The following is a 25,681-nucleotide window of genomic DNA, read 5'->3' as shown; positions in this document are numbered from 1 at the left end:
CTGAGCACCGCAGAGGGTCCACTAGACCCTCACCACTCCAGGGTTTGTTTAAAAAAAAAAGTTTTCTTTAGATTTTTCTGTAGAAATCAATTCAGTAGAATGAAAAGCCAGATTTGCAAGTTTTGGAGGAAGTCAAAAGTGAATTATCAGATTACTCTTGCATGGATGATGAAGATGATCCATTATGATAACATACATACTTTCATAACAGAAGAATGGTGTGGGGGATGAGAAGGGGGATGGTGATGATGATGATGATGACTTTGACACTGGCCATGTGAGCCAAAGTTCCTATGACAGTAAGTGGAGCAAGAATCAACTAACTGATAGATAACCGGGAATGCGGACTCCTTGATTCAGATGATTAACAAAACAGCAGTGTGAGTACATATTTGACTAGTCAAAATGCTATAAAATAACTATACAAACAAACTGAGTGATCCAATGTTAGAACTAGGTCTCAAAATATATTGAGGATCATGTTATGGGTGAGAGGTATTGGACAGAATGCCAGCATCCCCTGTTAGTGTTGGAAATTGTAGCATAAAATGCTAATAGATACTGTGAAACACTCAAAGGCTGAAATGCAGTACAATACTCAGTATACACCAACAGCCATATTAAAAAATGTGTTTATTACGATACCTCAGTAGCTGAACTGAAAGCATTCATAGGCCAGCTGTACAAAGCATGGATTTCTCTTGGTGATCACAGAAATGTAAAGGATTTATAGAAAGCAAGAGGTCAAAATATGGAATAAAAATTATGCTCCAAAATAAAATAAAGTAAAATAAAATAGGAGCCAGGGATTTAGCTCAGCACCATTAGCGCCTGCCTGGCAAGCACAAGACCCCGAATTCAATACCCCCCAAAATAATTGTTTATGCTATTGTAGATGCCAAGACCTATTATGCTTTTAATTTAGACATTTATCCTGGAACTCAACTACCAGGTCCTTATTTGTATAGCAACAAACTGAATGATGCTGTGAACAGATTTGTTGCTCCCATCTCCCAAACTAATCAGAATATGACCTTCAACTATTGGTTTATCGGTTTCCAATTGATACAGCATTTGATAACAGAGCACAAGTTGACTAACTGTACACAGGAACAAAGCAGAAATTCCAAATGAACTGCTGCTGTTTCAAAACACAGAATTGTAGAGTACAATCTTTGAATTTTAAAAAGATACACCATTGGCCTCATATGTGGCACAGAAAAGCAAGCAGGTACGGCTGAGGTCAACATTTCACCATGGGGGAAATAGGGATAGGAAAACCTTGACAACACGAAAGCCTGAGATGGGAACTTGCACTCACAAAACCAAAGGGGGAGTAGACGTTACTGATGAGTTATGCAGCAACTATGCTGCCACTTCAGATGCAAAACATTGGCCAATAGTTGTGTTTTATTCAATCCTAAACATGTGCAGCACAGTTTGGTAGTTTATAAAGAAAGTAACAAGTGCAAAACATCACTGAGAAGTTTTCTTAGAGGACTGGGACTGGAGCTCATGAGAGATCATTTACAGCAGAGGAAAAACAAAATGTTTCTGCTCAGGGAACGAAGCAAAAAAAACTAGAGCACACTGGTGAGCTGACAGGTGAACAGGCAGGCACAGCGTCCCAAAGACCTACTATGACAACAGGAAAACAGACACACAAAAAACGTCAACTGTGCCCTTCAGCCAAGTACAGGAAAACAAAACACACATGCCGTCAGTGTAAGTGATGCTTGTGTGTGGAGCATGCAGTTGTCATGTGTGAAGACTGCCTTGCGTGTGACAGTTGAAGCAAGGCTTACTTTTGTGATTGAGTTCTATTGGTATTTTTATTATAGTTAATACAGGAATTTATTTTCAAGGTTATTGTTCAGGTTTTGTAAGGAAGTACACAACTGATGTGAAAATATTGATGTCTTCTTAATGCACAATATGTATTAAGAATTTAGTTATTTGTTTTATTGATATTCTATGTTCCTGTTAACTACACACTGTATAATATAATAAGAACCTCCTGACAAAACAGCCAGACCACTGTCAAGTGTGTCCTACAAAAAGGCCAGGAAAGTAAAAGGCATGTGCTGTCAGTGTAAATGACGTGTGTGTGTATAGAACATGATGTTGGCATGTGTGCAGACCGCCTTAGGTGTGATAAATCGAGGTAAAGTTTTTTTTGTAGAATGCTATTGTAGTTTTTTTTTTTTTTTTTTTGGTAGCAGGGATCGAACTCAATCTTGTGATTACCAGGCAGGCACTTAGATTGCTGAGCTAAATCCCCAGCCCACTAAGGTATTTCTATTGTACTTCATATGGCAATTTATTTCTGATGTTCTTTTTTAGGCTTTGTACACAAAACCAGTCGATGTTGAAAATTCTGATGATTTTTCTGTAAACAATATTAGAAACTCAATACTTTGTGATTTCTTTGTTGTTAAGTAGTCATTGTTTAGTATAATGAATCACAAAATTAAAATTAATAATTCATCAGAAACATTCTAAACAATAAATGCTGATCTATCTGATAGATATCTGATGTTTATGTGCCTTGGTGACAAAATTAGTCTTATGCTCCAATGGCTAAAATCTAAATGATATGCCACTCTTCTTCGAAATCCTTTAGTGTCTTCTCATTACTCTTGAAATAAAATCTGATTACCTTATCATTCCTACCCTCATTCACCACCCATGGAACCCCAGTGGGTTCCTCAAATTTGCCAAGACCTTTGCAGCTCTCAGGAGCTCACTTTTTACTGTCCCCTTTGCCTGAAATGCTTTCACTTGAGTCATTTACATTTTTCAGAACTCAGCGAAAATTACGTACATTTTCCCTGATTGCTCCGTTTAAAGGAATTTTCCATAGCTGTAGTCCTCAATCTGCTCATTTCCTGGACAGTTCTCCCTGGATATGTGGGGTCCCTCGCCCAGGATGCTGGCTCTGTGGCAGCTGTCTAATCTGTCGTGGTCACTGCATGCCCAGGAAACACAAAGTCTAGTTCATAATTGGTACTGAATTAACAACTGAACCCTGCTGTGGTTGCCAGCTGCCCAGGGTACAGGTTACTCCAGTAACAGGACTACTTCAGGGCTGCCATGTGTGACTAATAGCAGAAGGAACAGGGTAGGACTTTGGAGTCTAGGTCGTAAAATGCACTGTAGTTTCCACTTTAGTCCTGTCTCATTCATTCCAAGGGGAGCTCACGCTAGGCCACCAGGACAGGAGCAGCCGTGTGTAGAGGCCGCTAGCCAACAGTCAGCTGACTGTCCTGTTGTGAGCTGCCTGGTCAGCTGAGGATGCTGCCCTTACCGGTATCTGCCTGAAGCTTCAGGAGCTATTCCAAGCCAGAACTGCTCTTAAGATTGTCTTAGTTACTTTTCTCATTGCTATCAACACCCAAAGAAGTGAAAGGTTTATTTAGCTCACAGTTTGTGGAGATTTCAGTCGATAATCAGTTGGCTTCAAGACAGGATGGCACATAGCAGAGGAGCAACAATTAATGATGGCAGACGACAGCAAAAGCAACAAAAGAGAGCAAGACAAACCTCTCTCCCTTATATTGTATGGAGTCTACCTTCCTGGATTAGGGCAGTGCCAGCCCAGTCAGTGGACTGATCCAGCAACCAGTCACCCTTGATCCCAGCACCCTTGATTCTAGCACTGTACTACAAATCAGCCACACACTCTAGATTCAGCCACCTCTGAAAAACACCCTATGACCACATGAGACTTTAGGGGGATATCTACATACAAACCATAACACAGAACCCATGAGAGAAAACCTCAGGGTTCAGGTTTTAAGCCACTGAGTTTCTGAATGATTTGTTACTCTGTATTAGATAACTAATACACATTCAGTCAATGATTCAACAACTAAAACAAGGAATACTGCAATTTAACAGATCTTCGGACTAGTACAGCCTCACTGGGTAGGTGATACCCAAACTGTTTCTCATCATTTATTGCATAGTCTGAACTCCCCAGCATCATATTTTCAATTGTCTGCAGTTCCCAACTTGAATGCACCTGCCTTAAACTATTGTTTCTATCAGAGTCTCGATCAATCTTGCAGAATCAAGAGGCTGTAGAGTTACCTTCAATTTTTCTCTCCTGCATTTTCTTTTAGCACTGTCCTTGCTCACGTGAAATACACTGCTATGTAAGTCTTCATTCCATTTCCTCTGCAACCTTCCTAGTTCATTTAAGAGCAAGGGCTTTAGAGGGGCAGATCTGGGTTTGATCTACAGGCGCATTGAAGTCCTGGCTGCCAGAGGCCAACGTGACCCCCTCTCTCCACTCCTGGTCTTGTCATTCTCTAAGAGGCTGATGTGTCCTGTGTTCTTGTCCCAGTTGGACTGGAAGCACCTTGCATTTGGGGTAATTGCCTGGAATTTCTATGTACCTAGCAGAAGGCTAGAGCAATAGCAAGTGGTTACTGTTTGATTGCTCTGCTAGGATATTTATTGGGTTATAGAATTAGAAATTGTCTTCTAAAATAATCAAGGGAGAATTCTGTCTTTCTGTTTGTCTACCCAAGCTTTCCTCTTGGCAGAGGAATTATGAAGTAGTTCCTACTTGCTGCCACTTCTGGATCCCCCTGCAAAAGAGATTTTATCCTCCCCATTGATCTTGAAGGGACACACGGCTTCTTCCATTCTGCATGGCTGGGGGTCTCATGCACCCTTCCCCATCGCCATCGGCCCCTTGGGGCTCCTCCTCACGCCAGCAGCCTCTGCACCACCCGGTGTCACATACCTTTCAACCCTAGCCTGTGGCCCTTAACCCACTTCCTTTACTGCAGCCTTTCCAGGCCCCAGCCTGGCCTCCACCCCAGCTCCTCCTTCCCTAAATGACCTCTTTCAGCCTCTGTGTCCTCCTCAGTCCCTCTGTTTCCTCTTTTCTCAGGTAAAAACCCCTCTGGCATTTAGGACCTGGCTTTTCCCTACTCGTAATTTCTTACCCCAAGCCCCTTCTTCAGTCTAGCTCCCATCTCAACTTCATCTACTGCCGCCCTATCCCTGGCTCAGCTCTCCCGAGATCTGCCTGTCTCTGCCCAGTGCCCAGTCTTCCCAGTCTAGTGCCCAGTCTTCCTGCCTTGTTCTTCCTAGGAGAAGAACAAGGCTGCTTCCTCCCCGCCTGGCTCTGGCCTGCAGCTCATTGCTCTGGGGAGAAGACCGGGAAGGGTAGATCCTTCCCACCCCACCACTCTTATCTGCTAGTTTCCTTTCTTTCTTTTAAACACTCACTTAAAAGTCTACCACTTTCTCACTTTAGAGAAAACCACTGAAGCACTAGAAGTACAGGTGACACTTGGCTGCGACAGAAGCCAAGCGGTGCACACACAGGAATGGAGTGGTCAGGGCTCAGCTCTGCTTCTCTTACTCCTAGCTGTCGATCCGGGGGGATAGTTAAGAAGCGGAATCCTGTAGTGTGAGTGGGAAAATAACAGCACTTACCTCAGCTGCTGTGAGACTACGTATGCACCTGCCTCAGTGGAAGAGCCCCTAAAATGTTGGTGTTTGCCCACTTAGACAGTCTGCCATGGAAGTGATTTGTGCAGTGGACTAAAGTCCAAGGCACCAGTGACTACGGGAACACAAGGAATGCTTAAACTCAGCATCCTCACCTGGGTCACAACACAAGGCCTTCATTTTGTGTTGTTTACTGCAGTACTGAGGATTGGCCCCAGAGCCTTCACAGTGAGCTATATCCCCAGCGCTTTTATATATTTTTAAAAATCTCGAAACAGGGTCTCACTAAATCATGCATTTGCCTAGACTCAGATTCATGATCCTCCTGCTCAGCCTCCCAAGTGCTAGGATTCCAGGTTAGCACCGCCATACCCATAGAAATTTTAAACCATACACCTTGATGTGTCAAATAACTGTCATAAAATCATTTAAAATAGAGGAAAAAAGTTTCCCCAACAGCATGTTCAAGCACACTTAACCCTTTGAAGTGATCTGCAGCTCAGTGAGGAGGACTCATACCCAAGCCTGCTTCCTAACAAGGACATGCATGCATTTTTATGGCTGCAGGTTTGTGCACTTAGGGAGCTGGATGGAGGGGGAGGGAGCACCCATGGGGCAGCCCCTCATGTCTTCTGCACACATCTACCTGCCTCCAGCCGCAGACACGCTCCCTGAGCTAGCATGCCCACGGGACAAGCTCATCTGTGCCCTAGACAAAGTTAATTTCAGCAAATCAAGAGCACTGGGTGGGACTTACCGATCTTGTAAAACGGTAGTGAGTAGTCTCTTTGGTAGGTGGTTTCCTTATACCACGGCTCAGCAGGCTTTGAATGTCTTCGAAAACAAATGTATTGAATGAGAGTCTGCTGGTCTAACTGAGGTTGATCCGAAGTTTCTCTTTTGGCTGAAATGGCGGAGTCTAAGAGTGGTCTAAGTAGAGATAGAAATACCGTGCTAAGCACCCATTGGAAGAAAAGTGGCCCATCTTCTCACCAACAGCAGTGGCCAGGAGACTAATAAGACAGGGTTGACAAGACGTCCATTGCCCCAAGGCCACTGCTGGTAAAGTCAAGGTAGAGAGCGAAGGGTTTCAGTCCTTAAAGGTGACCTGCATCCCACCTCCCTGCTCTGCCCATGCCAGCTCCGTGCTCTACTCCAGATCTCCATGGTACCCTCGCCCAGCAGCATTTTCCTGAGGGTGTTTTGGTCCTTGAAGGACCCAGTGCATTCTTTTAGCAAAACCACCACTGTGGTGCATCTTGGTGTTTGACAGACCTGAAATCAGTTATGAACTTCTTGTACCGCTACTCTGATAGATTCCTCCAAAGATAAAAACCAGGCAAGATAAAGGCAAGACACCTTCACATAACATGGGCACATTCATTCACTGGTACACCTTCAGTGGTACATATTAAGACCTTGAAAATATGCATGCATTTTGTCTCCGCAATTCTAGCAGTTTGGGATAGTGATAGAAACTTAGCTCTAAGAATGCTTAACAGATTGTCTTTATGGTAATAGAACGTACAAACACCTTCATTTTAAAAAATCAAGGTGATAGATATCTGCTAGTTACCCTGACCTGAACATTGCACATTGTACTGAACGTCTCCCATAAATATGTACAATTATTGTGTCAATTAAAAATTTAAAAAATTTTTAAAAAGAAAGTATGTGGAACTGGTCAATAATATAGACATATCTAGAATGATCATACCACCATTAAAAATGATGAGGTGGAATTACAACTTTTGAGATGGAAAAAGTCCATATTCATGTTATCAAATTTAAATAAAGTTTTGACTAAGCAGTTTATATGGGTGAGTTGTATGGTATGTGAATTACCTTAGTAAAGTCATTTCCACACACAGAAAAAGTTTCACAGAGCCATCCTACCCTATTTTGGTTGGATCTGAAAGATTCTGCATAGTTATTTCGAGATTATGACTTTATCAATGTTTTGATTTTTTACTATCGATGTTTTCTAAATATCCTCACAAATATGTATATTTCAAACTATAAAACATGTGAGGTGACCTGCTACAGGTGGGAAAATATTAAATGTTGTCTGAGATTTAGGGACATCTAATTCCAATCAGGTAAGATGATATCACACTTACAAAGAGATGCCTAAACCTATTCAATAATAATCAATGATGTTGGGGGGTTGAGGAACATAACTCAGTGACAGAACATTTGGCTACCATGTATGAGGCACCAAGTTGTATTCCTAGTACACACACACACACACACACACACACACACACACACTCACACACTCAGACACTCACACAGTGTTGGGCTGGTGATATGGCTCCTTGATATAGCAGGTGCTTAGCATGCATAAGGTGATAGGTTCAATTTCTAGTACAAGAAAGCCCCGATAATGCTTGCCTAATTGGATAGAAACTTGATTGTAATGTGCCTCCTTTGATAAAGAATGTGTTAGCACAAATGGAGTGGCTCTCCATTGAGTTCAGAATAAACAGGAGTAAGAATGTGACTGCGCTTGTGGGATGAGGAACTGGGAGAGACCCGGGTGGGTGGAGGCAGCTGTGCTGGGAGGGGCTGGAGAAGCAGCAGGAACTCGCACCCACCTCTCCTGGCTCTTCCTTTATGCTCAGTACGTAAGTGCCCTGGTTGGTAAGCACCTACTCTACAAAATGTGCCTCCCAGTGGCAATGAAGACATTAGCTCTCTGTTGAATGTGTCACTATAGTGTGATTTTGGGTCAATGTGACCATCATTGTCAGCCTGACCATTTCTGTCCCATCGACAGCTCTGGGGTCTGAACTGAATCCCAGCAACCGCCCTCCTATCTACCCCCCTGCACTGCCAGCCTGCCTCTGCCTTTGCCTTACATGTTTCTGAAGAACCAGAATATGCTCCCTTTTCAAGTAAGATATTAGTGCTCTTCTACTACTAAAAGTGTCAAGCTGGCAGAGGAATATATCCAGGAAGGTAAGACGCTAGGCACCCGCCAGGTGACACCATTATTACAGTAACTAAATTTAGATCCTTGCTTGGCAATGCACAGACAATTGTTGTGCTACAGAGAAAACTATTATGGCGTCTGTGTGTGCTCCTCTGTGGTTCTTTCAGAGGACTTTCTACATCTTGGAATGAGTTTGGATCTATCTATCTATCTGTCTATCTATCTATCTATCTATCTATCTATCTGCTATCTATGGATGATAAGTTTTCTTATTTCTAAATTTCTCTCCAACAAGTAATAATACATGTATTTAGGACTGGTCCTAAGAACTACATTATTTCCTGTTTTGATTTACATCCTCCCCATTACTCTTATCTAGATGCTTGATAAACTTACAGGTGGACATTTGTACTTATAGACTGATCTTGGCACTTACGGATTGACATTTGCATGTTAAAGCTACTCTTGGGCAGATGCAAGTCTTGGCAAAGCCAGTCAGCCTTCCTTTCAACAGGGCCACGCTGTGGTAGAACTGGTATTTGGCTCTTGGTCAGATGGGACAAGGTGGAGGTGGTGGGGGTCATCAGAGTTCCCACCGGACGCCTCTCAGGCTGCCCTGTGCCCTCAGGTGGGCGGGTCTGAAAGTGGGGTGCTATCATTTTCTTTCTTGAATTTCTTATAGTAAAGAACCAACATCTTACAATAAGTGTTTGCGAGGGTGGATGTGACAGTGCCCACTGTACTTGAAACTACTTGGAAAGTTGAAGCAAAAGGATCACATGAGCCCAGCATTCAGGACCAGCCTAGGAATCATAAAAAGACCTTATCTAAAAAAATTTTCATATTCTACAAGCATGTGGTTGGAAATAAGAGCTTTGAACTGAGAATCAGAATATATGAAGAAATTTAAGCTCAATGTTTATGCTGTGTGAACTCAGTGACAACATGTGACTTCCTTGTGATGCTTTTCATTCATCCCACTTGAGAGAGATGATCTCTCACTATCTCCAGTTTGATCATGTCAGGAGACACACGCTGCTCTAAGGCACAGAGGCCATCGTTCCTTTTCTCTACACGGAGGACGATTGGTCAATAAAGAGAAGAGAAATTTGTAATAGATACTAGATGATAACTTCAAAATAATGGTTTTCATATGTTGAATGCCTAATGTGTTCTGGAATTTTATACCCATTATTTTATTTAGCAGATGAAGCAACTGATACTTAGAGAAGGGATAATAATTGCCCAAGATCAAACATTTCATAAGTTCCTTAAATTGCTGATTTTACTTACTGTAGTTTTCCAGGTTCCTTAACCTAGAAAACAAGGTCAAGGTAACTGTGAGTTTTCCTTTTTGGGAAAACCACATATGGAAGGATAGAAACTATCTAGGTCAAATTTATAAATTTACTAGCAAAGAAACAGAATCTCAGTAAGTTTAAGTTATTTGGCCAGTTCAAAACTCTAAACTCCTGGTGTTTCTCTGATTCCTGTGGTGGTTTAATACAATTTTATTGCTGATCTTAAAACTAAGATGTAGTCATTAGCAAAAAAAAAAAAAATCTGGAAAGTAGAGAAAAAATTAAAAATGAAAATATAAAATACAAATAACTTCACCATTCATATAGAAAAAAACACAAGCAACAATAAAAACATTATTGGGGCAGAAGATGTAGCTCAGTCGAAGAGCTTCTGCTTAGGATGCTTCAGGTCCTAGATTCCTTTCCCCACATCCACACAAAACCACGCAAAACACAAAAGCAAACAAAATTGCAACATTTTAAATAATTTGGTATATTTTCTTTTAAGCCTTTGTCTATTCATTAAATAGTATTTTTCAACCATTATTAACATCATTAAGATTGTGTCAACCCATTTTCCCCCCAAATTTAAATATCTGATCCAAAAATGGGCATCTCCGATGAACATACATTTCTCAGAGGAAGAAATGCAAACAGTAACTAAATATATGAAAAAATATTCAGTGTCACTGATTATTTGAGAGGTGCAAATTAAAATAGCATGAGATTCCATCTCACTCCAGAAAGAATAGCTATCAGCAAGAAATCAACCAATAACAAATGCTGGTGGGGCTGTGAGGATAAAGGAACACTTCTCCACTGTTGGTGGGAGTGTAGACTGGTGCAATAACTGTGTAAATCAGTGTGGAGATTCCTCAAAAAACTAGGGTTGGAGGTCCCATTTTACCCAGGAATTCCCCTGCTGAGTCTCTTCCCATATGAATTAAAAACATACCACAGCAATATATGTTCACCCATGTTTATAGCAGCACAGTTTGTAATAACTAAATCTTGGAAAGACTTTAAATGCCCATCAACTGAGGAATGGATAGAAAAGATGCATGGTTTTTTAAAATACAGTGGAGTACTACTCAGCCATAAACAATGATAAACTTGAGACACCTAGGTAAATGGATGCACATTGACACCATACTCCTAAATGAAATAAATCAGACACACATATATAAATATTGCATTGCTTCTTTGGTACAAGAAATTATTTTTTCCATTTATCACGCTAGCTTTCCATTTATCATGCTTTCTTGGAAATAAAGGTTTAGGAATGTGTCTCACCTGGGAGGTGTCTTCACACTGTAATCAACATGGAGTCTTGCCAGCTGCCCATGGTAATAGCCTCGGAGGTCCTTTCCTTGATGATTAATGAATACACTAGTGGAGAAAGTAAAGAGAGGAGAAAAAAGCAATTATTAGTTCTCTGCAGGACGATATCAGCTGTGGTAGGAAAGAAAATCCATCAGGACTTTGTCCCCCGTTCTTGACAACTAGAATCCATGAAATTTTCTGGTAGTGTCCTTGTCATTCATAGTGAGCCTCTTTCAACCATACCCGGCTTTACGGTACTTGCAGGTCTCCTGTCCTACATCACAACGTCTAACATTGTAATAAAACACTATTTATTTTCAAGATACATAGAGAAATATTTAACACTATGTTCAAAATGCTAGGAAAAAAGGAAATAAGAGGATATAGAAAACCAGTGGGGCAAATATTGCTAATTGTTGAAATGTGGGAATAAGTAATAAACCATTATACTAATTTTTCTCTTCTTTTGATATGTTTCCAAAATTTCATAAGGTTTAAGAAAAAGTGAAATAGCTAAGTATATACTGGAGCACAGATTAAGCAGGGCTGATACAAAGCCCGGAAGAAGACTCTGGCCCTGGAACCATGACCAGAAGCCACAGGGTGGGCATGGTCGGGGAGGCTCATGAGACAGCTCAGGAGCTCTGGCTGTGCACCCTGCATGCAGCGGTGCTGTAGTTTGAAGGTTAAACGCCCCAAAGGTCCATGCATTAAAGGCTTGGTCCTCAGCGTGCTGCGGCCTTTAGGAGATGGGCCTCAAGCAGAGTCCTTAGGTCACTGGAGGTATGAATGGGATTATGGGATTGTGGGACCCCTGTCCCCTTCCTTCTTCCTTTCCTCTGCTTTCTGGACATGAAGTGAGCAGCTGGCTCTACCACACACCCCCTCCTATTGCCACCGGAACCAAGAGGACCAATGGATCACAGAATGGAATGTCAGAAACTATGAGCCAAAATAAATCTTTTGTTTTTATAAAATAATCATTTTGGGTGTTTTGTTATAGTCACAGAAAGCCAAATAGCACAAGGAGTACTCAGACTTTATATCTTAAAATGCATCGTACTTTACAGCAAATTACTTCTCCCATTATTTTCTAATTATAACACTAATTGGTATTTTAAAATTATGTGTGCATGGTATTACGTACAGATTTTGTTTGTTCTTTAAAAAGGGCATTGTGTCTGAAAGCTTGAAAATCAATGACATAGGTGACAGCGTATCTTTGTAACATTTTAAAGGTTAATGCCATGTTACAGAACTTTTCTCTGGTGGCAATCAGAGCAATCTGACTAGGAGTGGAGAAAGACTGCTTAGGAAGAGACTCATACTTTATGTGAGACCCGATCAGTCTGAACAATGTGGAAATGAGGGGGAGATGAGGGATTGTTGTCATGGGAAATGGAAATGGAACGGATGTTGTGGGCATCCACACCAAGATGACAACTGAGGCAGCACCGAGGTTTCAGTGTTCTGCACACTGACTGTTCATACCTCAGGTGTGCAAGATAAACACATGCGATATTGTCTTTCAGTTTGAATAAAGATATAACAACAACAGCAAAAAGGGAAAGTAGGAGAAGAGGACTGGTTGAGGATTTTTAGGAGATGGAATAACGGACTTAAGGATAGATGAGAATTGTCCAAGACAAGGCTTAGGCTTCAACCACTGGGAAGAACACCTCAATCCCTTAAAGAAGAGCCAAGGATGCCAATGTGGTGGGGCCTGTGGGTGGACTGACAATAGGTGGTCACCTTGTAACAGCCAGCTGAACTGAAGCAGCATGGGGCTGAGGACTGTTGTCAACATTAAAAAGGAGAACTGGAGAGGAAAAAGTAATGTTAGTTCTTCTGGGTGTTGTTGGTTCTCCTGGGGTATGTTAATTTTCCTGTTTTGGGTTCTCCTGGAGCTTCTTTCCTGATATGAACTTGGCTGTTCTCATTGTCAGAAGAGCTCAGAATCTTGTTATCACTGAGAATGGCCGCGGTTCACTTTGGGGGAGCTCTGGTTCTTATTTTGAGCAACACTTCCTGGCTCCAGTGGGGAAGATGTGTGCTGTTCAATCTCCAGGCGAAGCTTGTCACACGGGCTTCCTGATTTGAACTCAGCTCTTCTCATTGTCAGAGGAGCTTTAGATCTTGCTGTCACTGAGGATGGCTGTGATACTTTTGGGTGAGCTTGGTCCTTCCTTGAGCATCGCTTCCTGGCTCTCGTGTAGATCCTTCACACAGATCTTTTATATCACTGGCACAGACTTTCCAGCTTCTACCACTGAACTTTGAGCCTTACCAGTGCAGATCCATGAAACAGACTTGCATGAGACATTGTGATGGGCTCTAGGCCTCCAGTTGGACTTGTAGGGGGCATTGTCATGGGCTCTTGGTCTTCAGCTAGACTCAGGAAGGACATTGTTGTGGGATTCAGGCCCTCGGCTAGATTCCTTGGGTCTTTAGTGTGTGGACAGATTTCCTGCACTTCTTGTATTTGACTCTTTGGGAGATTATTATAAAATAATAAATTATGTGTCCTGTATTAAGTTGTTTTCCTTGCAAACCTTGACTACAACAGCATTTGTCTTTATTGAGTTCGTGATGCCTACATGTGTAGAGTATTTTTGAATCATCTACAAATTCTGAGCACTCACTAGATGCCATGAGAATGCATAGACAAGGAGAAGAGTCCAGAGAAAGGAACACATAGTTTTGAATAGCATAGTTCACTGCACAGGTGTTGGATCATGAATGAAGTTTAAACTATGCCTTCAGTTCAACCAACATTTAGACACCATAAGGCACATTGCACTCATCTAGGCTCTGCAGATACAAAACTAGGAAGCAGTCCTGGTCCTCAAAGTGCTCTTCTTATGCTGAAATAGTGGCCCCAGGAAAGGCTGATGGAGCAGCAGGAGGGAGAGATGTTAAGGGTTTGAGTAGGCAAACAGGATGGGGAAGAGACTCCAGGTGAAGGGCACTACAGAATCTAAGACTTGAACAGAACTGAGTAGATTGTATAGAGATATTCGTTAGCTTTTTGTTTCTATAATAAATGCCTGGGATGAATCAAAGAAAAAAGGTTTATCTTGGCTTTGAGTTTTGAAGGTTTCAGTCCATGGCCAATTGACCCCATTGCTTTGTACCTGAAGCGCATCACAGCAGAAGTGCAGAGCAGAGCAAACTGCTCCCCTTGTGGCAGAGAGGAAGCAAAAAAAAAAAAAAGAGGAAGAAGGGCAGGGTTCCAATAGCCCCATTTCAGGGCACACACCCAAGAACCTAACTTCTTAAAGGTTCCACTATCTCCCAGCAGCACCATAGACTAGAGACCAAGCCTTCAACAGAGGGGCCTTTGGCAAACAATCCAGATCTGCACTGGAGCAGGGGCCAGGGTAGGCCTGGCTGTCTGTGCAGAGGAGGTTCCACAAGCTTGGACTTTCAGAAAGTCCCCAGGCTGCCGGCTGGATACTATGGCTGCAGACTCAACAACTGCAGAGGATAAAGTCACAAGAGGAAAGAGAAGTGACACCGAAGCAGGGAACACATGACTTTTCTGAACCCATGGGACAGGAAGACAACAAGCTTGCTTAGGCACCCACTCAATTTCTAAAGCAAGGCCTCAAGGAGCTCCCCCAGAGCTGTGTTACCCACTGGGAGGATCCTTGGGCTCCAAAGGACCCTCAGGTTTCTCTTCTTCTTCCCTGGTGTGCACCCAACGAATACCTGTGAAGTGCAGGTGGGCAGACTGAGCCCTGCTCCGCAGAAGCTTTCTGTAAAATCTGCTCTTACAGTGGGGAGCCCTCCCCGTGCCCCAGCAGCGCTCCTGCCTGCTGGGAGTCCCTGCCAGCGCCCCAGGGTGGATGTTGGCAGGAGTGGGTGGGAAGCAGGAGAGCGCATCATGAGGTGGCTGCTGGGAGGAGGGCAGCTGGGAGGAGAAGTGGGAAGCAGAAAGGTGTGGGGAAGGAAGCTGTGACACTTCGCCTCACTTCTGCACATGCATGTCCCAGCTCCCCTAGGTGGCCTTCGTGTGAATGTGAGACGCTTCCAATTCAGATCTTACAATACTAGGTTTTTCTGGGGGAGGATTGTTTCCTCCTGGAGATGCATAGTCAACCTTCCCTCAGGAGGCTGAGTAGGGGACAAATCAATTAGATAGGCGACTTGGAGCCCTACCCAGGCTGTGCCCAGACACAGAAACCTTCCTTCTCCTTGGCTGAGCAGGTGGCACAGAGGGTCAATTCCACTGTGAATTATTTACAAGCCTGACAGCTTGGCTCTCTGAAGTGGTGTGTACCTGCCACACAGCAGCAGCCTGTCCTATGGGAGGGTGACTGTAACCAGAGCGAAGTCTGGACTTAGCCCCAGACAAATGCAGTCTGCACAGGTAAGGTCACCTGGACCATGGCCCAAGGTGGCCCGTGTTGCTGATTCTCCTGGGCTGTGCCTCATTCTTTACAAAGCTCTTTGACAGAGATGATCTCATCTACTTCTCACAGCCACCTTGCAAGGTAAATATTATCCACGCCTTGTTTCATAAAAGGAATCTCATAGAGGTTAAATGGACTTTCTAAATATCACCCAGCTAGGAACTGCCAGAGCCATGAAGCAAACCCAGTTCCCTAAGGTCTGTGTCGCATCCAGGTCATCTCTGTGTGTGGATAGTGATTTCCCCTCCAGAGAAGCTCAGTACTGTTTCTCTATGATCTTTGTGACTCTCCTGCTTGTGGACAGATGGTGAAGTAAGCAGAGTGAACCGAGATAGCAGGAAGAGCAATATAGACGCAGCACCATTAGCAGGGTGGACGTTTCCTTTGGAATACAATTTTCTATTACAAGCTCAGCAGTCTGCAGTGTGCTGGGTGGTAGGGAAACGGGATGGAAGTATTGTCTTTCCACCGAGAGTTCATCACCTGATTAGAAAATCACAATCAGGCAACTAACAAATCACAGCCAATATGGCAAATCTAGAACAAATTAGAAGCTGAGGCCTGGGAATAAGTAACTGCACTAAGGACATGAGTTAATACACACAGCAGATGGCATTAAAGGCAGAGAGATCACTAATCCTTTTGAGACAGGGAACCCCAGTTTTCTCATCAGTAAGATGGGAATGATAATTACCATTTCCACTAGTGGTTACATCAGAGGAAATGAGACATTTGTACACGGCTACTAGAATATCTCCTTGATCTGCCCAGGCAGGGAGATGAGCTGACCACATAGCTGCCACTAGAGTTTTCAGACATCACTTTAATTGAACCTGTGCATGTGTCTGTGTGTGTGTGAGAGCCCTCAGGGTCAGGCAGTTCAGGATGAGTCAGATGAGCACTTGTGTAGAAGAACAGAAGGACAGACTCAGATTCTGTTTGTCATCAGGAGGCCAAACCACAAACAAAGGACAGAATAATTCTGATCATTTATTTTAATCTACTCAGCAACTGTGCATAGAGGGTTCATAGCACATGGCCATCCACTAGACAGACATTATAGAAATGAGTGACAGAGAAAGTTAAGGAAGTCCTTATGCGTGGTGTTAACCTGGAGCTACAGCTCCAGTGACCCCCTGGAGTGACCCGCCCAACAACAAATGGTGGCAGCAGACTAGTGAGTTCAAGTCCTACCTTTGCCAATTGTCTTGGAATAATTACTTACCCACAGTGTGCATTGTTACCTCATCTTGAATTCACAGTTGTAAAGAGAAAATAAGATGATAAACTTAAGATAATGCTTGTATGTTAGTCAGTTTTCTGTGGCAGTGATAAAATTCCTGAGAAAACAATTTAAAAGTGGATTTGGGCTCACGGTTTCAGAGGTTTTGCCCCATGACCAGTCGGCCCTAAGGCTTTGGGCCTCTGGTAGAGAAGAACATCATAGTGGGAAGCACTGGAGGAGCAAAGCAAAGGTACTTCCTGATAGCCAGGGAGCAAACCGAATGAGAGAGAGAGAACCCAAGAGAAAAGTGGCTAGAGCCAAACTATACCCTTCACAGGCACCATCAATGACCTCCCACCTTTTAAAGTTTCCACTGCCTCCTAATAGCCCATTCAGCTAGGAAGCCAATAATGGCTTAACCCATCAATGGTTAAGTGCTCTTATGATTCAAATCACTTCTAAAAGATCTCAACTCTGACAACTGCTGTGTTGAAGACCAAGTCTTCAACACGTGGGTTTGGAGGGATATTTCAAATTCAAAGTATAACAACTGGGTACACAGTAAGCGCTGTCACTATTATCATACCAGCAGTGAGTCAGGCAGGAAATTTTTAAAAATATAGTATCTGGATGTTGTGATAACAGATGTAAAAGAAATTTAAGAGTGTGAAACAGGGAATCACAGAGGTGGAGAGACAGGAGATTTCAGTCCAGGTGGTTAAGGAGTGTGACAGGTTGGGGAAAGGAGCAGAATAAAGATTTTGTAAGCATTGATACATAAAAGAAGCATGGATTCCTGAAAGAACCAAAGGGTAGACAAAGAACTTGAGTCAGGAGAAGGTTGGAGAAATAGGCAGGGGTATTTCCTGTGGAGTTTGTCAACCATGGCAACAAGTGTGAATTTTATGCTAAATGTAGTGGGTTGCAGGGTTTTACTGAAGGAGCTCTGTGGTCCAGTTCACATTTTCTGGAGCTCACTCTAAAGAACAGATCATTGAAAGATGCAAGCAGGCACTGTTGAAGCAGCATAGGGAGAGGATGGTGATTTGGAGCTTGTAGTGGCAGTAAGCTGTAGCCACGCTGCAATGGTTTGGATCTGAAATGTTCCTCAAAGACCCATGTGTTAAAAGATTGGACCCCAGTCTGTGGCCCTATTGAGAGATGGTGGAATTAGTTAAAGGAAGTTAGAGGGGGCTCTTTAGAGGAAACTAGGTCACTCAGGAAATGTCCTTGAAGGGGACATTGGGACCTTGGCTCTTTGCTCTTTTACTTCCTGGCCACCATGAGGAGAGTGACTTCCTCTGCCTTAGGCTTTTGCCATAATGTACTGTACCACAACAGGCCCCACGAAAAAAAGCCAAGAAACCATGGACTGATCCTTCCAAAACCAAGAGCCAAAATATCCTTTCCTTATTATTAAGTTGCTTATCTCACAGGCATTTTGTGATAGTGACACAAAGCTGACTAACACAGCAGCATTCAGATAGGGGATCTATCCTGGAGGTAGAGTTGATGGAACTTGCTGAAGGAGGGGGATCTGCTATTGTTGGCAAAGTGTGCGGCAGGGAGAAAGCTGCCCCACAATGAGTCTTGCTGGTGGAAGGTGGGCATCCTCCTGCAGGGAGAGGAGGAGCAATCGCAGGGAGAGGAAGTCTGCTTCCTCTCATGTGGCTTGATAATAAGTGCAAGTGAGCTAAAGATAGCACAGCCATAGGATTTCAATGGCTGCCCCACTTTGTTCCACTAAAAGCCTGAGGCTTCCTGAGAAGCTCTATGGAACACCAGACAATGGCAGTCAACAAAGATTTGTTTGTATTTTCCCAGAGAGACAAGACCACAGTTAAATAGGCCTCATGGTGGACAAGACAATCTCATAATACACAGAAAGAACAGGGACTTGTGGGGAAGGAGGAATCAGGAAACATTGGAACCAATTCCTGTTTCTTTTCACCTTGCACGCGCCTTGGGGTAGACTTTAGAGCCTGAAGTGTAGGTTCTGTGCTTTCTCTGACAAGAAGATTCCTAAGGAATCCAGGAAGCAAGCAGCTTCCTACCCAGTCTTGCTTTAGTAATTTCTAAGAGAAAGAGAACTCATTTGTTGACCAAACATAGTTAGACTAAATACTAACGCAAGAATAAGATTTGCTCAAATCTATGCAATCAATGGTGCTACTAGAGGCTGATCCTAAAGTCAAAACATGAGATTTGCTGCCTCAGCTTCCAGGCTTTTAAATCTCTTTAGTCCTTGTAGGACAGGGCGGTAGGAAGGGAGAGTGTGGTTAGGATTTACTGATCTTATCTGACATCTCTCAATGAGTCTAGCCCCATAAAACATGTCTGGGACTCATTATCTCTGTGCCCTAGATGACCTTAGAGAAGGAGTAAAATTCCTCTGTAGTCTGCATCTGTGCAGCCACATAATGCAGAAGCATGGAGTGGTGTGATTAAAGGGCTCCCACCCAAAATTTGGGGTCCAGGCCTTCGTACTTCTTGGTAACGCCCTTCCCAAAAGAAAGACAATACTTTGATCTTTTGGGAATGGGAAGCTTGCTCAGATTCTGAAATACATATGGGATTTCTTTGCTTACAACTTTCCCTAAACCTTCACTAGGGCCCTCTGGAAGCAGCTGTCTTTCAGTTATGAAGGGCAAGGTGAACAATTCTACTACCTCAGGTAGCTGCGTGCTTTGCCTCTGCTCTGGGAGACTTAGCATAGGTGAGAACATTACCTTGGTGGAATCACTGGGCGACGATTAACAAATTCTCGAAGCCAGATGTGCGACATGGTGCATGGGAACCTTAAAAGAAATTACAGAGTGAAATTTCATATCGCGCTTGTGTACATTTCCAGGCATAAGCTACTGCTACAGTTTGGCTAGGGGATAGCCCTGTCTTAGTCACTTTCTGGTTGCTGAGACACAATACCCTACACCCACAACTTCAAGGAGGGGTGGTTTATTTGGCTCACAGGTTGTAGAGAGTTCAGTCTACAGTTGACTGGCTCCCAGGTAGGGCAGCACAGTCAAAAGGCCTGGGCAGAAGAAACCTGCTCACCCTATAACATCCAGGAAGCAGAGAGAGAAGGGCAGGGCCAGGGAAGGAGCTACGCCTTTCCAGGGCACATCCCCAGTGAACCCCCTCTTCCAACCAGACCCCACCCTTCCCAACAGCATGCTTAACTGTACACTCATCAGTGCTTACAACTTTCCCTAAACCCAGAGAAGTCGCAGTGGTGGTGGTGTTTGGGGTAGATTCCTGATCCTAGTTATTCTGGGAGCAACTTTCTGATTTTTGTGGAGTTGCTCTAGAAACTACACCTGCCCAGTGATTTTGTAGCCCCTCATTCTGTCGATTGGGATTTCCTGTACTCACCTCAGACTTCAAAATAATACTTCTATCTTATAAAAAATTTCATATTACATCTGATTACTGACTGGAGGATAGGGATTGCCACAAGCAAAAGTCTGCACCTAAGTATTCATTTGAGAAGGAAGCTATAAAGGACAGGGGAGCCGAGCAGCTGGGAGGCAGAGGAGAAAGCTGTATTCTTTGAAGAGTTTGTTTTGTGTCCCTCATGAATCTTTCAGTCTGTGCACACAGTATGTACTGTCTCTACAGAGACAGCTGAGCCTCTGATTTGAGTAAACACAGCAACCTGTGGCAGAAGGACTGTGGGCTGAGACCTTGGGGCCTGTGGCAGGTCATTTCCACGCTCTGTGTATTGATTTCCCTGCCACTCAGGAGGATGGAATGAGCCAGTCCTGTGTGTAAGCATTCTCGGTAACCTTAAAAGCGCCGTAGAGAAAGGAGAAATATGAGTTTCTATTTATGAGCTTTTATTACATGCCAGGAAGTGTGTATTAACTCACATTTGCCTCCCAGCAACCTTGTAAATATTGTCCTTCTGTTACCCACAAGAAAACAGGTACTAAGAAGTAAAGTGGCTCATGTGAGCTCACAGGGAAGACAGGACTGGAATCGTCCAGCTCCAGCGACATTAATCTTAAACTGTGCTGTGTCAAAACAATCCAGGGCACAGACACCACCAACCAAAACAAAAGAGGACTATTCAAAAGACGCCAGAGAAAAGAGACACAATCACGGGGGAGAAAGGATTGAAAATAAAGTGTTTGTGCCTCCCTGTCTTCCCTTTTGTATTTGTGTTAGATTTTCATTGCTGAGACCAAATGGCTGAGAAAAACAACTTCAGGGAGGAAAGGTTTAATTTGGCTCCCGTTGTTTAGTTTGGGTGTTGGTTTAATTAGTGGTCGACTGGCTCCAAAGGCAGAAGCGCCTGATGGAGAAAAGTTGCCAGGATGCAGAGTGAGAGAGAAAGAGCGATGCAAGAAGGACCTGAGGACAAGTTACAGCCCTCAAAGGTGGCCCCCAGTGACCTACTCCCTCCACCCGATCCCAGCTCCTATAACCCAATCAGCTATGGGTGCATCGCTGGCCAGTCCATAGGAGGTAATCGCCTCACAGTCTAATCACCTCTCCAGGTATCTCTTAATCCAACCAAGCTGGCGATCAAAACTTAATACCACAATGCTCAAAGCTGAACTCACTGTCCACGGGCTGGGTAGCTATTTATTTCACCTCCGAGTATGTTTTTTAAAGCAATTTGAAAATTTTTAACAGCAATAACAGTGGCGATCCAGAGACCCTTGCTCAGATCAGGGATCATGTAGTTTTTCAAAAGGTTTTACTTAAAAATTTGTTAACACAGAGTAATTTATAGATATTGGGGTGATTCAGTGTGATACATTGATTAAACTCAGCCTCTCTTTTCCACATCTGTCACCTTTCCCATCTCTAATGATTACTATTCTATGTATACATTGACTGTTTTCAACTTCCATGTGGCAGTTGGCTTTGTGTTATTTGACTTCACATAATGATATCCAGTTCTATCCTCTTTGCTGCAAATGACAAGTCTTTGCAAGAGTCCTGCAAGTTGTTAATTATCACCCTTCATTTGTAGAAAATGTTAAATTACACGCTTAAGGTGAAAGCCAACTCTGATGACAAAAAAGATTTTTGCACTGCAGTAGAACTGATTTATTGATCAACCAACTTTTCCTCATGCTGCTAGGCACTAGGGGAAAAGCATCTGACAAATGATACACAGCTCCACTGTTGAGTTATTTGCAGTCTGGTAGAATATGAAGTTGCACATTAATCAGAGAATCACACAAGTCATTACCAAATCAAGGCCTTTGGGTAGGCAAGCATGCCCTCTCCTCTTTCAGAGTTCTAAAGGGAAAGGCTCTACAAGTAGGCAAGTCGCTTTTGCTTCAGAAGGCCTGGACATTTTCTCCAACCCAATGCATCTGAGAAGATTTCCTAACAAATACTGGAAAAGCAAGCTATCCACATGCAGCAGATTCAAGCTAGACCCACCTAGCTCACCGTGTACTAGACTAAAAGCAAAATGGATCAAAAATCTAAATGTTGAAACAGACATTTAATTTCTTGGAAGATAAAGTAGATAAAAGCCCTGCAGTTATAGGCACAGGCAAGGAATTTCTAAATAGAACCCTGGTTGCGCAAGAATCAACCAAGAATCAACAAATGGGATCATATCAAATTAAAAAGCTTCTGCACAGCAAGAAAACAACCACCGGAATGAAGAGACAACCTACAGAATGGAAAAGATTTTTTGCTAGCTATTCCTCAGACAGAGGATAATAGCTAGAATATATAAAGAACTCAAAAAACCAATTAAACATTCCCCCAAATTAAAGACCTAACCAAAAACGGGCAACTGAAACGAATAGACACCTCTTAGAAGTACAAATGGCCAATGAATACTCCTTCTAGATATCTTCCTGAAAGAGTTGAAGACATCTATCACAGTGGTATGTGTGTTCCCACGTTTATAGCAGCGTAACTCACAATACTTAAACCTTGGGTATAGCCTACATGTGCATCAGCCGATGGGCAGATAAAGAAAAGGTAGCATTTACACACTGTGGAGTAGTGTCCTTCCATAAAAAAGGACAAACTTGCATCATTTGTAGAAAAGTGAATGTGCCTCGAAACTATAAAGTTAAATGAAATAAATCAGACACATGGCTTAAATATATGGTTTCTCTTACACGAGAACTCAAAATATACATAAAGAGTGAAGTAAAAGATAGATAACAGGAAATAAGGAGATGATACTTTGCAAAAGGAGAGGGGACAAAGAGAGGGGAGGGAGGGGCAGAGAAGAGAATGGAAAAGAATTAAGGAGTGTTATGAACTTGCACCAACTCCCCATGGGGAATGCAGCCATTATGCAAACAAGTACCAAGAAAATAAGCCTTGGCATCCATTTCTATGATATAAAAAAATGGAAAAGAATTATAGTTCAATCAAGGTTTGTTTGCCCTCCCTGTCAAGTGGAATCAGTAGCAATTACCTGTTAGGTTTAATCAATACAATGTGTCCAAAGTAGGTGATTGGCAAATTACTAATGGATCTTTTCAGAGAAGGGACAGGAGTAGAATATTAGACTCAGGGTTCCCAAACTTGGATGGTATTTATCTACTAAGATGTGAAATTCAAGGAACACTCAATGTGTTAGCTTTCATTAATGAAATACCTGAGGTTAGATTATTACATGAAGAAAGATGTTAATATAGCTCAAGTGACAGAGGCTAAAGGGCATGGCGCCCACACCTGCTTGGCTCTGCTGAAGGGCTCATGGCTGGTAATACCAGATGGCAGGACCAGGTGTGGGAGGCAGCAATCACATGGTGAGGCAAGAATCTGGAGCACTGGGTGGGGCCAGACTCAGGATCTCAGGAGATCAAGCTCAGGGGTCCCATGAGAGTACCTTAATCCCTACAGAGAGCAGCTCCTAGTGACCTCAGGAGCTTCCTCATTTCTTAATGCTTCCACACCACCTCTCAGCACTGCAATCCTGGAGACCAGCCTTGTAATACAGAGCCCCTGGGGGACAAACTGCACCCACACCATCGCAGAGAGGAAGTGGCATCCGTTGATTTTATGGATGCATTTTATAGTTCCTTATTGTGCTGGAAATATCTCCTCAGTGGCACTGGGGCAAGTTCAACTCCTGGGGAAAACCACATCCTTGTGATATTCAAGTACAGAAAAGACATGGGGAGGCGTGAGGTGCAGGGCATCTCAGTGTGGCCCTAACCCACCCTGGGTAGGAGCAGGACCACAACCTCCCTCCGTCTGTGGAACTCCCCTGCAGCTGAGGCTCTGCTCCTAGCTGCCTCTGAGCTCCTACATGGTGAAAGGATGCTTAACAGTATGTAGGTGTCTAGGAGCTAGGTGACTTTGACAGTGCCCCATTGTTTTCCCAGGATGCTCCTCTTCCCAATTGAGCAAGGTTGCCCTCGGCACCCCCAATTCACCAGTTTTGTTGGGCATTCTGCTGCCCGAATGTATTTTCCTTTCTCTCTAGTCTAAATGCCATCATTCTAAATTCCACTCTTTCTTCAGGGCCTTATTTAAGTCCTATAAGAGTCCTCTCCAAGGTCTCAGCTCTGAGTTCCAAGTAAGACATTGCCCACCTCTGATGTCCCAAAGCCCTTGAAAATTCTATAAAGCATTTGAGTCCTTTTCTGTTTGATAGATTGATTTCTGCATTAATTCATTTATGCTAACAAGAGAATATTTCAACTTTCACCAAGCTTTGGCTCTAGAGACTCTTCAAACAAAACATCTATCTTGTACACCATCCTTCCTCTTCAGTCAGTGTTAATAGTCCTAAAGATGGCCTTGTGTTCTTTTCTTATCTCCTCATCTTGCAAAGTGTTCTCCATCCTAGAAGTGTTGGAAGTGTGTTTCAGAATGAATGCAGATGTGACAGAATCAACAAGTCTACTTAGTGACCTGGTACTCTAGCGAACAGTGAAAAAAATTTGGTATTCATGCATCACAGAGAGCCAGGTACCTTATATACCACCTATTTCTTTAAAAATAAGTAAGTAAACTTGTTGCAGTAAAGCCACTCATTTAAAGTCGATAGGATTAACTGTTCAGTTTCTAAAATAATTCTTGGTTTTACAAAAAGCTTTCTTCAAAATTGTGAGCTGCTGACTCTAGAACATTCAAAAACTAAATTCTGCTGGTTAGCAGGGAAGCATTAAGTGAGAGGTGAGAGAAGCATAGGCAGTGATGACCACATCAGTTACCTTCTGGGGCCACAGTGGGTGGACTCCCCTCTCTTTCAGCAGTCCTCCGAGGGCAGCAATCACTTCAGCCTCCTCCTGCTGTAGGATGTACTGCAAAGGCGCACTGCAGAGTTGATGCCTTTACATCATTCAAAGGGGATTGTGATGCGCTGTGGGTTAGGAAGATTTGCTCAGCACTGCTTCTCAGACTTGAGCTTATAAAAAGTAGAAAATGTTTAGGTCTCTGTGGAGAGCCTGCACATTGAAAAAAAGGTGAAAACTAGTGTAAATGGGAACACCACACCGGCAAATTACGAACACTATTCACTAGAACTTCCTCTTCCACAAAGGCTGCATAAGGTTGAGGACCTGGGCGGTGCCACCCTGGCTGGTGCTGTCCTTTGCGTGCTAGAAATGAGGAAGTAGGTTTGGCCCAGGACAAAGGTACCAGCTCTGTCTGGTTCCAGACCGGATGCAGCTCCATCTTTCTGGTCCTGAAGGTATCAAAGGAGACTTTTAATGGTTTAAAAATGTAATTCAAGTCTCCCTATAAAGCATCAAAATAGCACTACTAGATAACAAGTCATGAACTAGGAGAGCAGAATGGCAGACACATTCAGGCAACATATATCAAAGCAAAAACAGGCCTGGGAACGTAGCTCAGAGGTAGAGTGCTTGCCCAGCGTGCTTTGGATTTAATCCCTTGTGCTGCAGGGGGGGGGGGCTGCATATTGTGTATTAAAGGTCACTGAGCTTGGCACAAGCTTGAAAAATTTTTTCAGTGATAAAAATTTTTTTATCTACAATATGCTGGCCTGGCAATAGGATGCCTCTTGCAAAAATAAGTTTGCAAGGAAGTAATAAAGTATTTCCATAAAATT

At 43.1% G+C, this 25,681-nt stretch overlaps 1 protein-coding gene across 4 annotated transcripts in view; it reads right to left on the bottom strand.

Moving 5' to 3' along the window:
- Spmip3 (sperm microtubule inner protein 3) overlaps nucleotides 1–25,163 on the bottom strand; it is a 29,426-nt gene extending 4,263 nt beyond the window's left edge. Inside the window, exons 1-4 of one of the 4 annotated variants that reach the window (XM_063236759.1) lie at nucleotides 24,822–25,163; nucleotides 19,398–19,466; nucleotides 10,999–11,094; nucleotides 6,227–6,303 (exon numbers count right to left, since the gene is read on the bottom strand). In XM_063236759.1, the coding sequence (XP_063092829.1) occupies nucleotides 6,227–6,303; nucleotides 10,999–11,094; nucleotides 19,398–19,453 (229 nt within the window). In that variant the 5' untranslated portion in view covers nucleotides 19,454–19,466; nucleotides 24,822–25,163. Of the gene's footprint in view, nucleotides 1–6,226; nucleotides 6,400–10,998; nucleotides 11,095–19,397; nucleotides 19,467–24,821 lie in introns of all 4 variants that reach the window. The other 3 variants (XM_003474250.4, XM_063236758.1, XM_013157363.2) reach the window with 3 other exon arrangements.
- Nucleotides 25,164–25,681: the final 518 nt, after the last annotated feature.

Source organism: Cavia porcellus, unplaced genomic scaffold, assembly GCF_034190915.1.
Source record: "Cavia porcellus strain 051 isolate PalLab524CR breed Dunkin Hartley unplaced genomic scaffold, mCavPor4.1 scaffold_26, whole genome shotgun sequence".
Taxonomy (NCBI): domain Eukaryota; kingdom Metazoa; phylum Chordata; class Mammalia; order Rodentia; family Caviidae; genus Cavia; species Cavia porcellus.
This window is presented reverse-complemented; position numbering and strand designations above follow the sequence as displayed.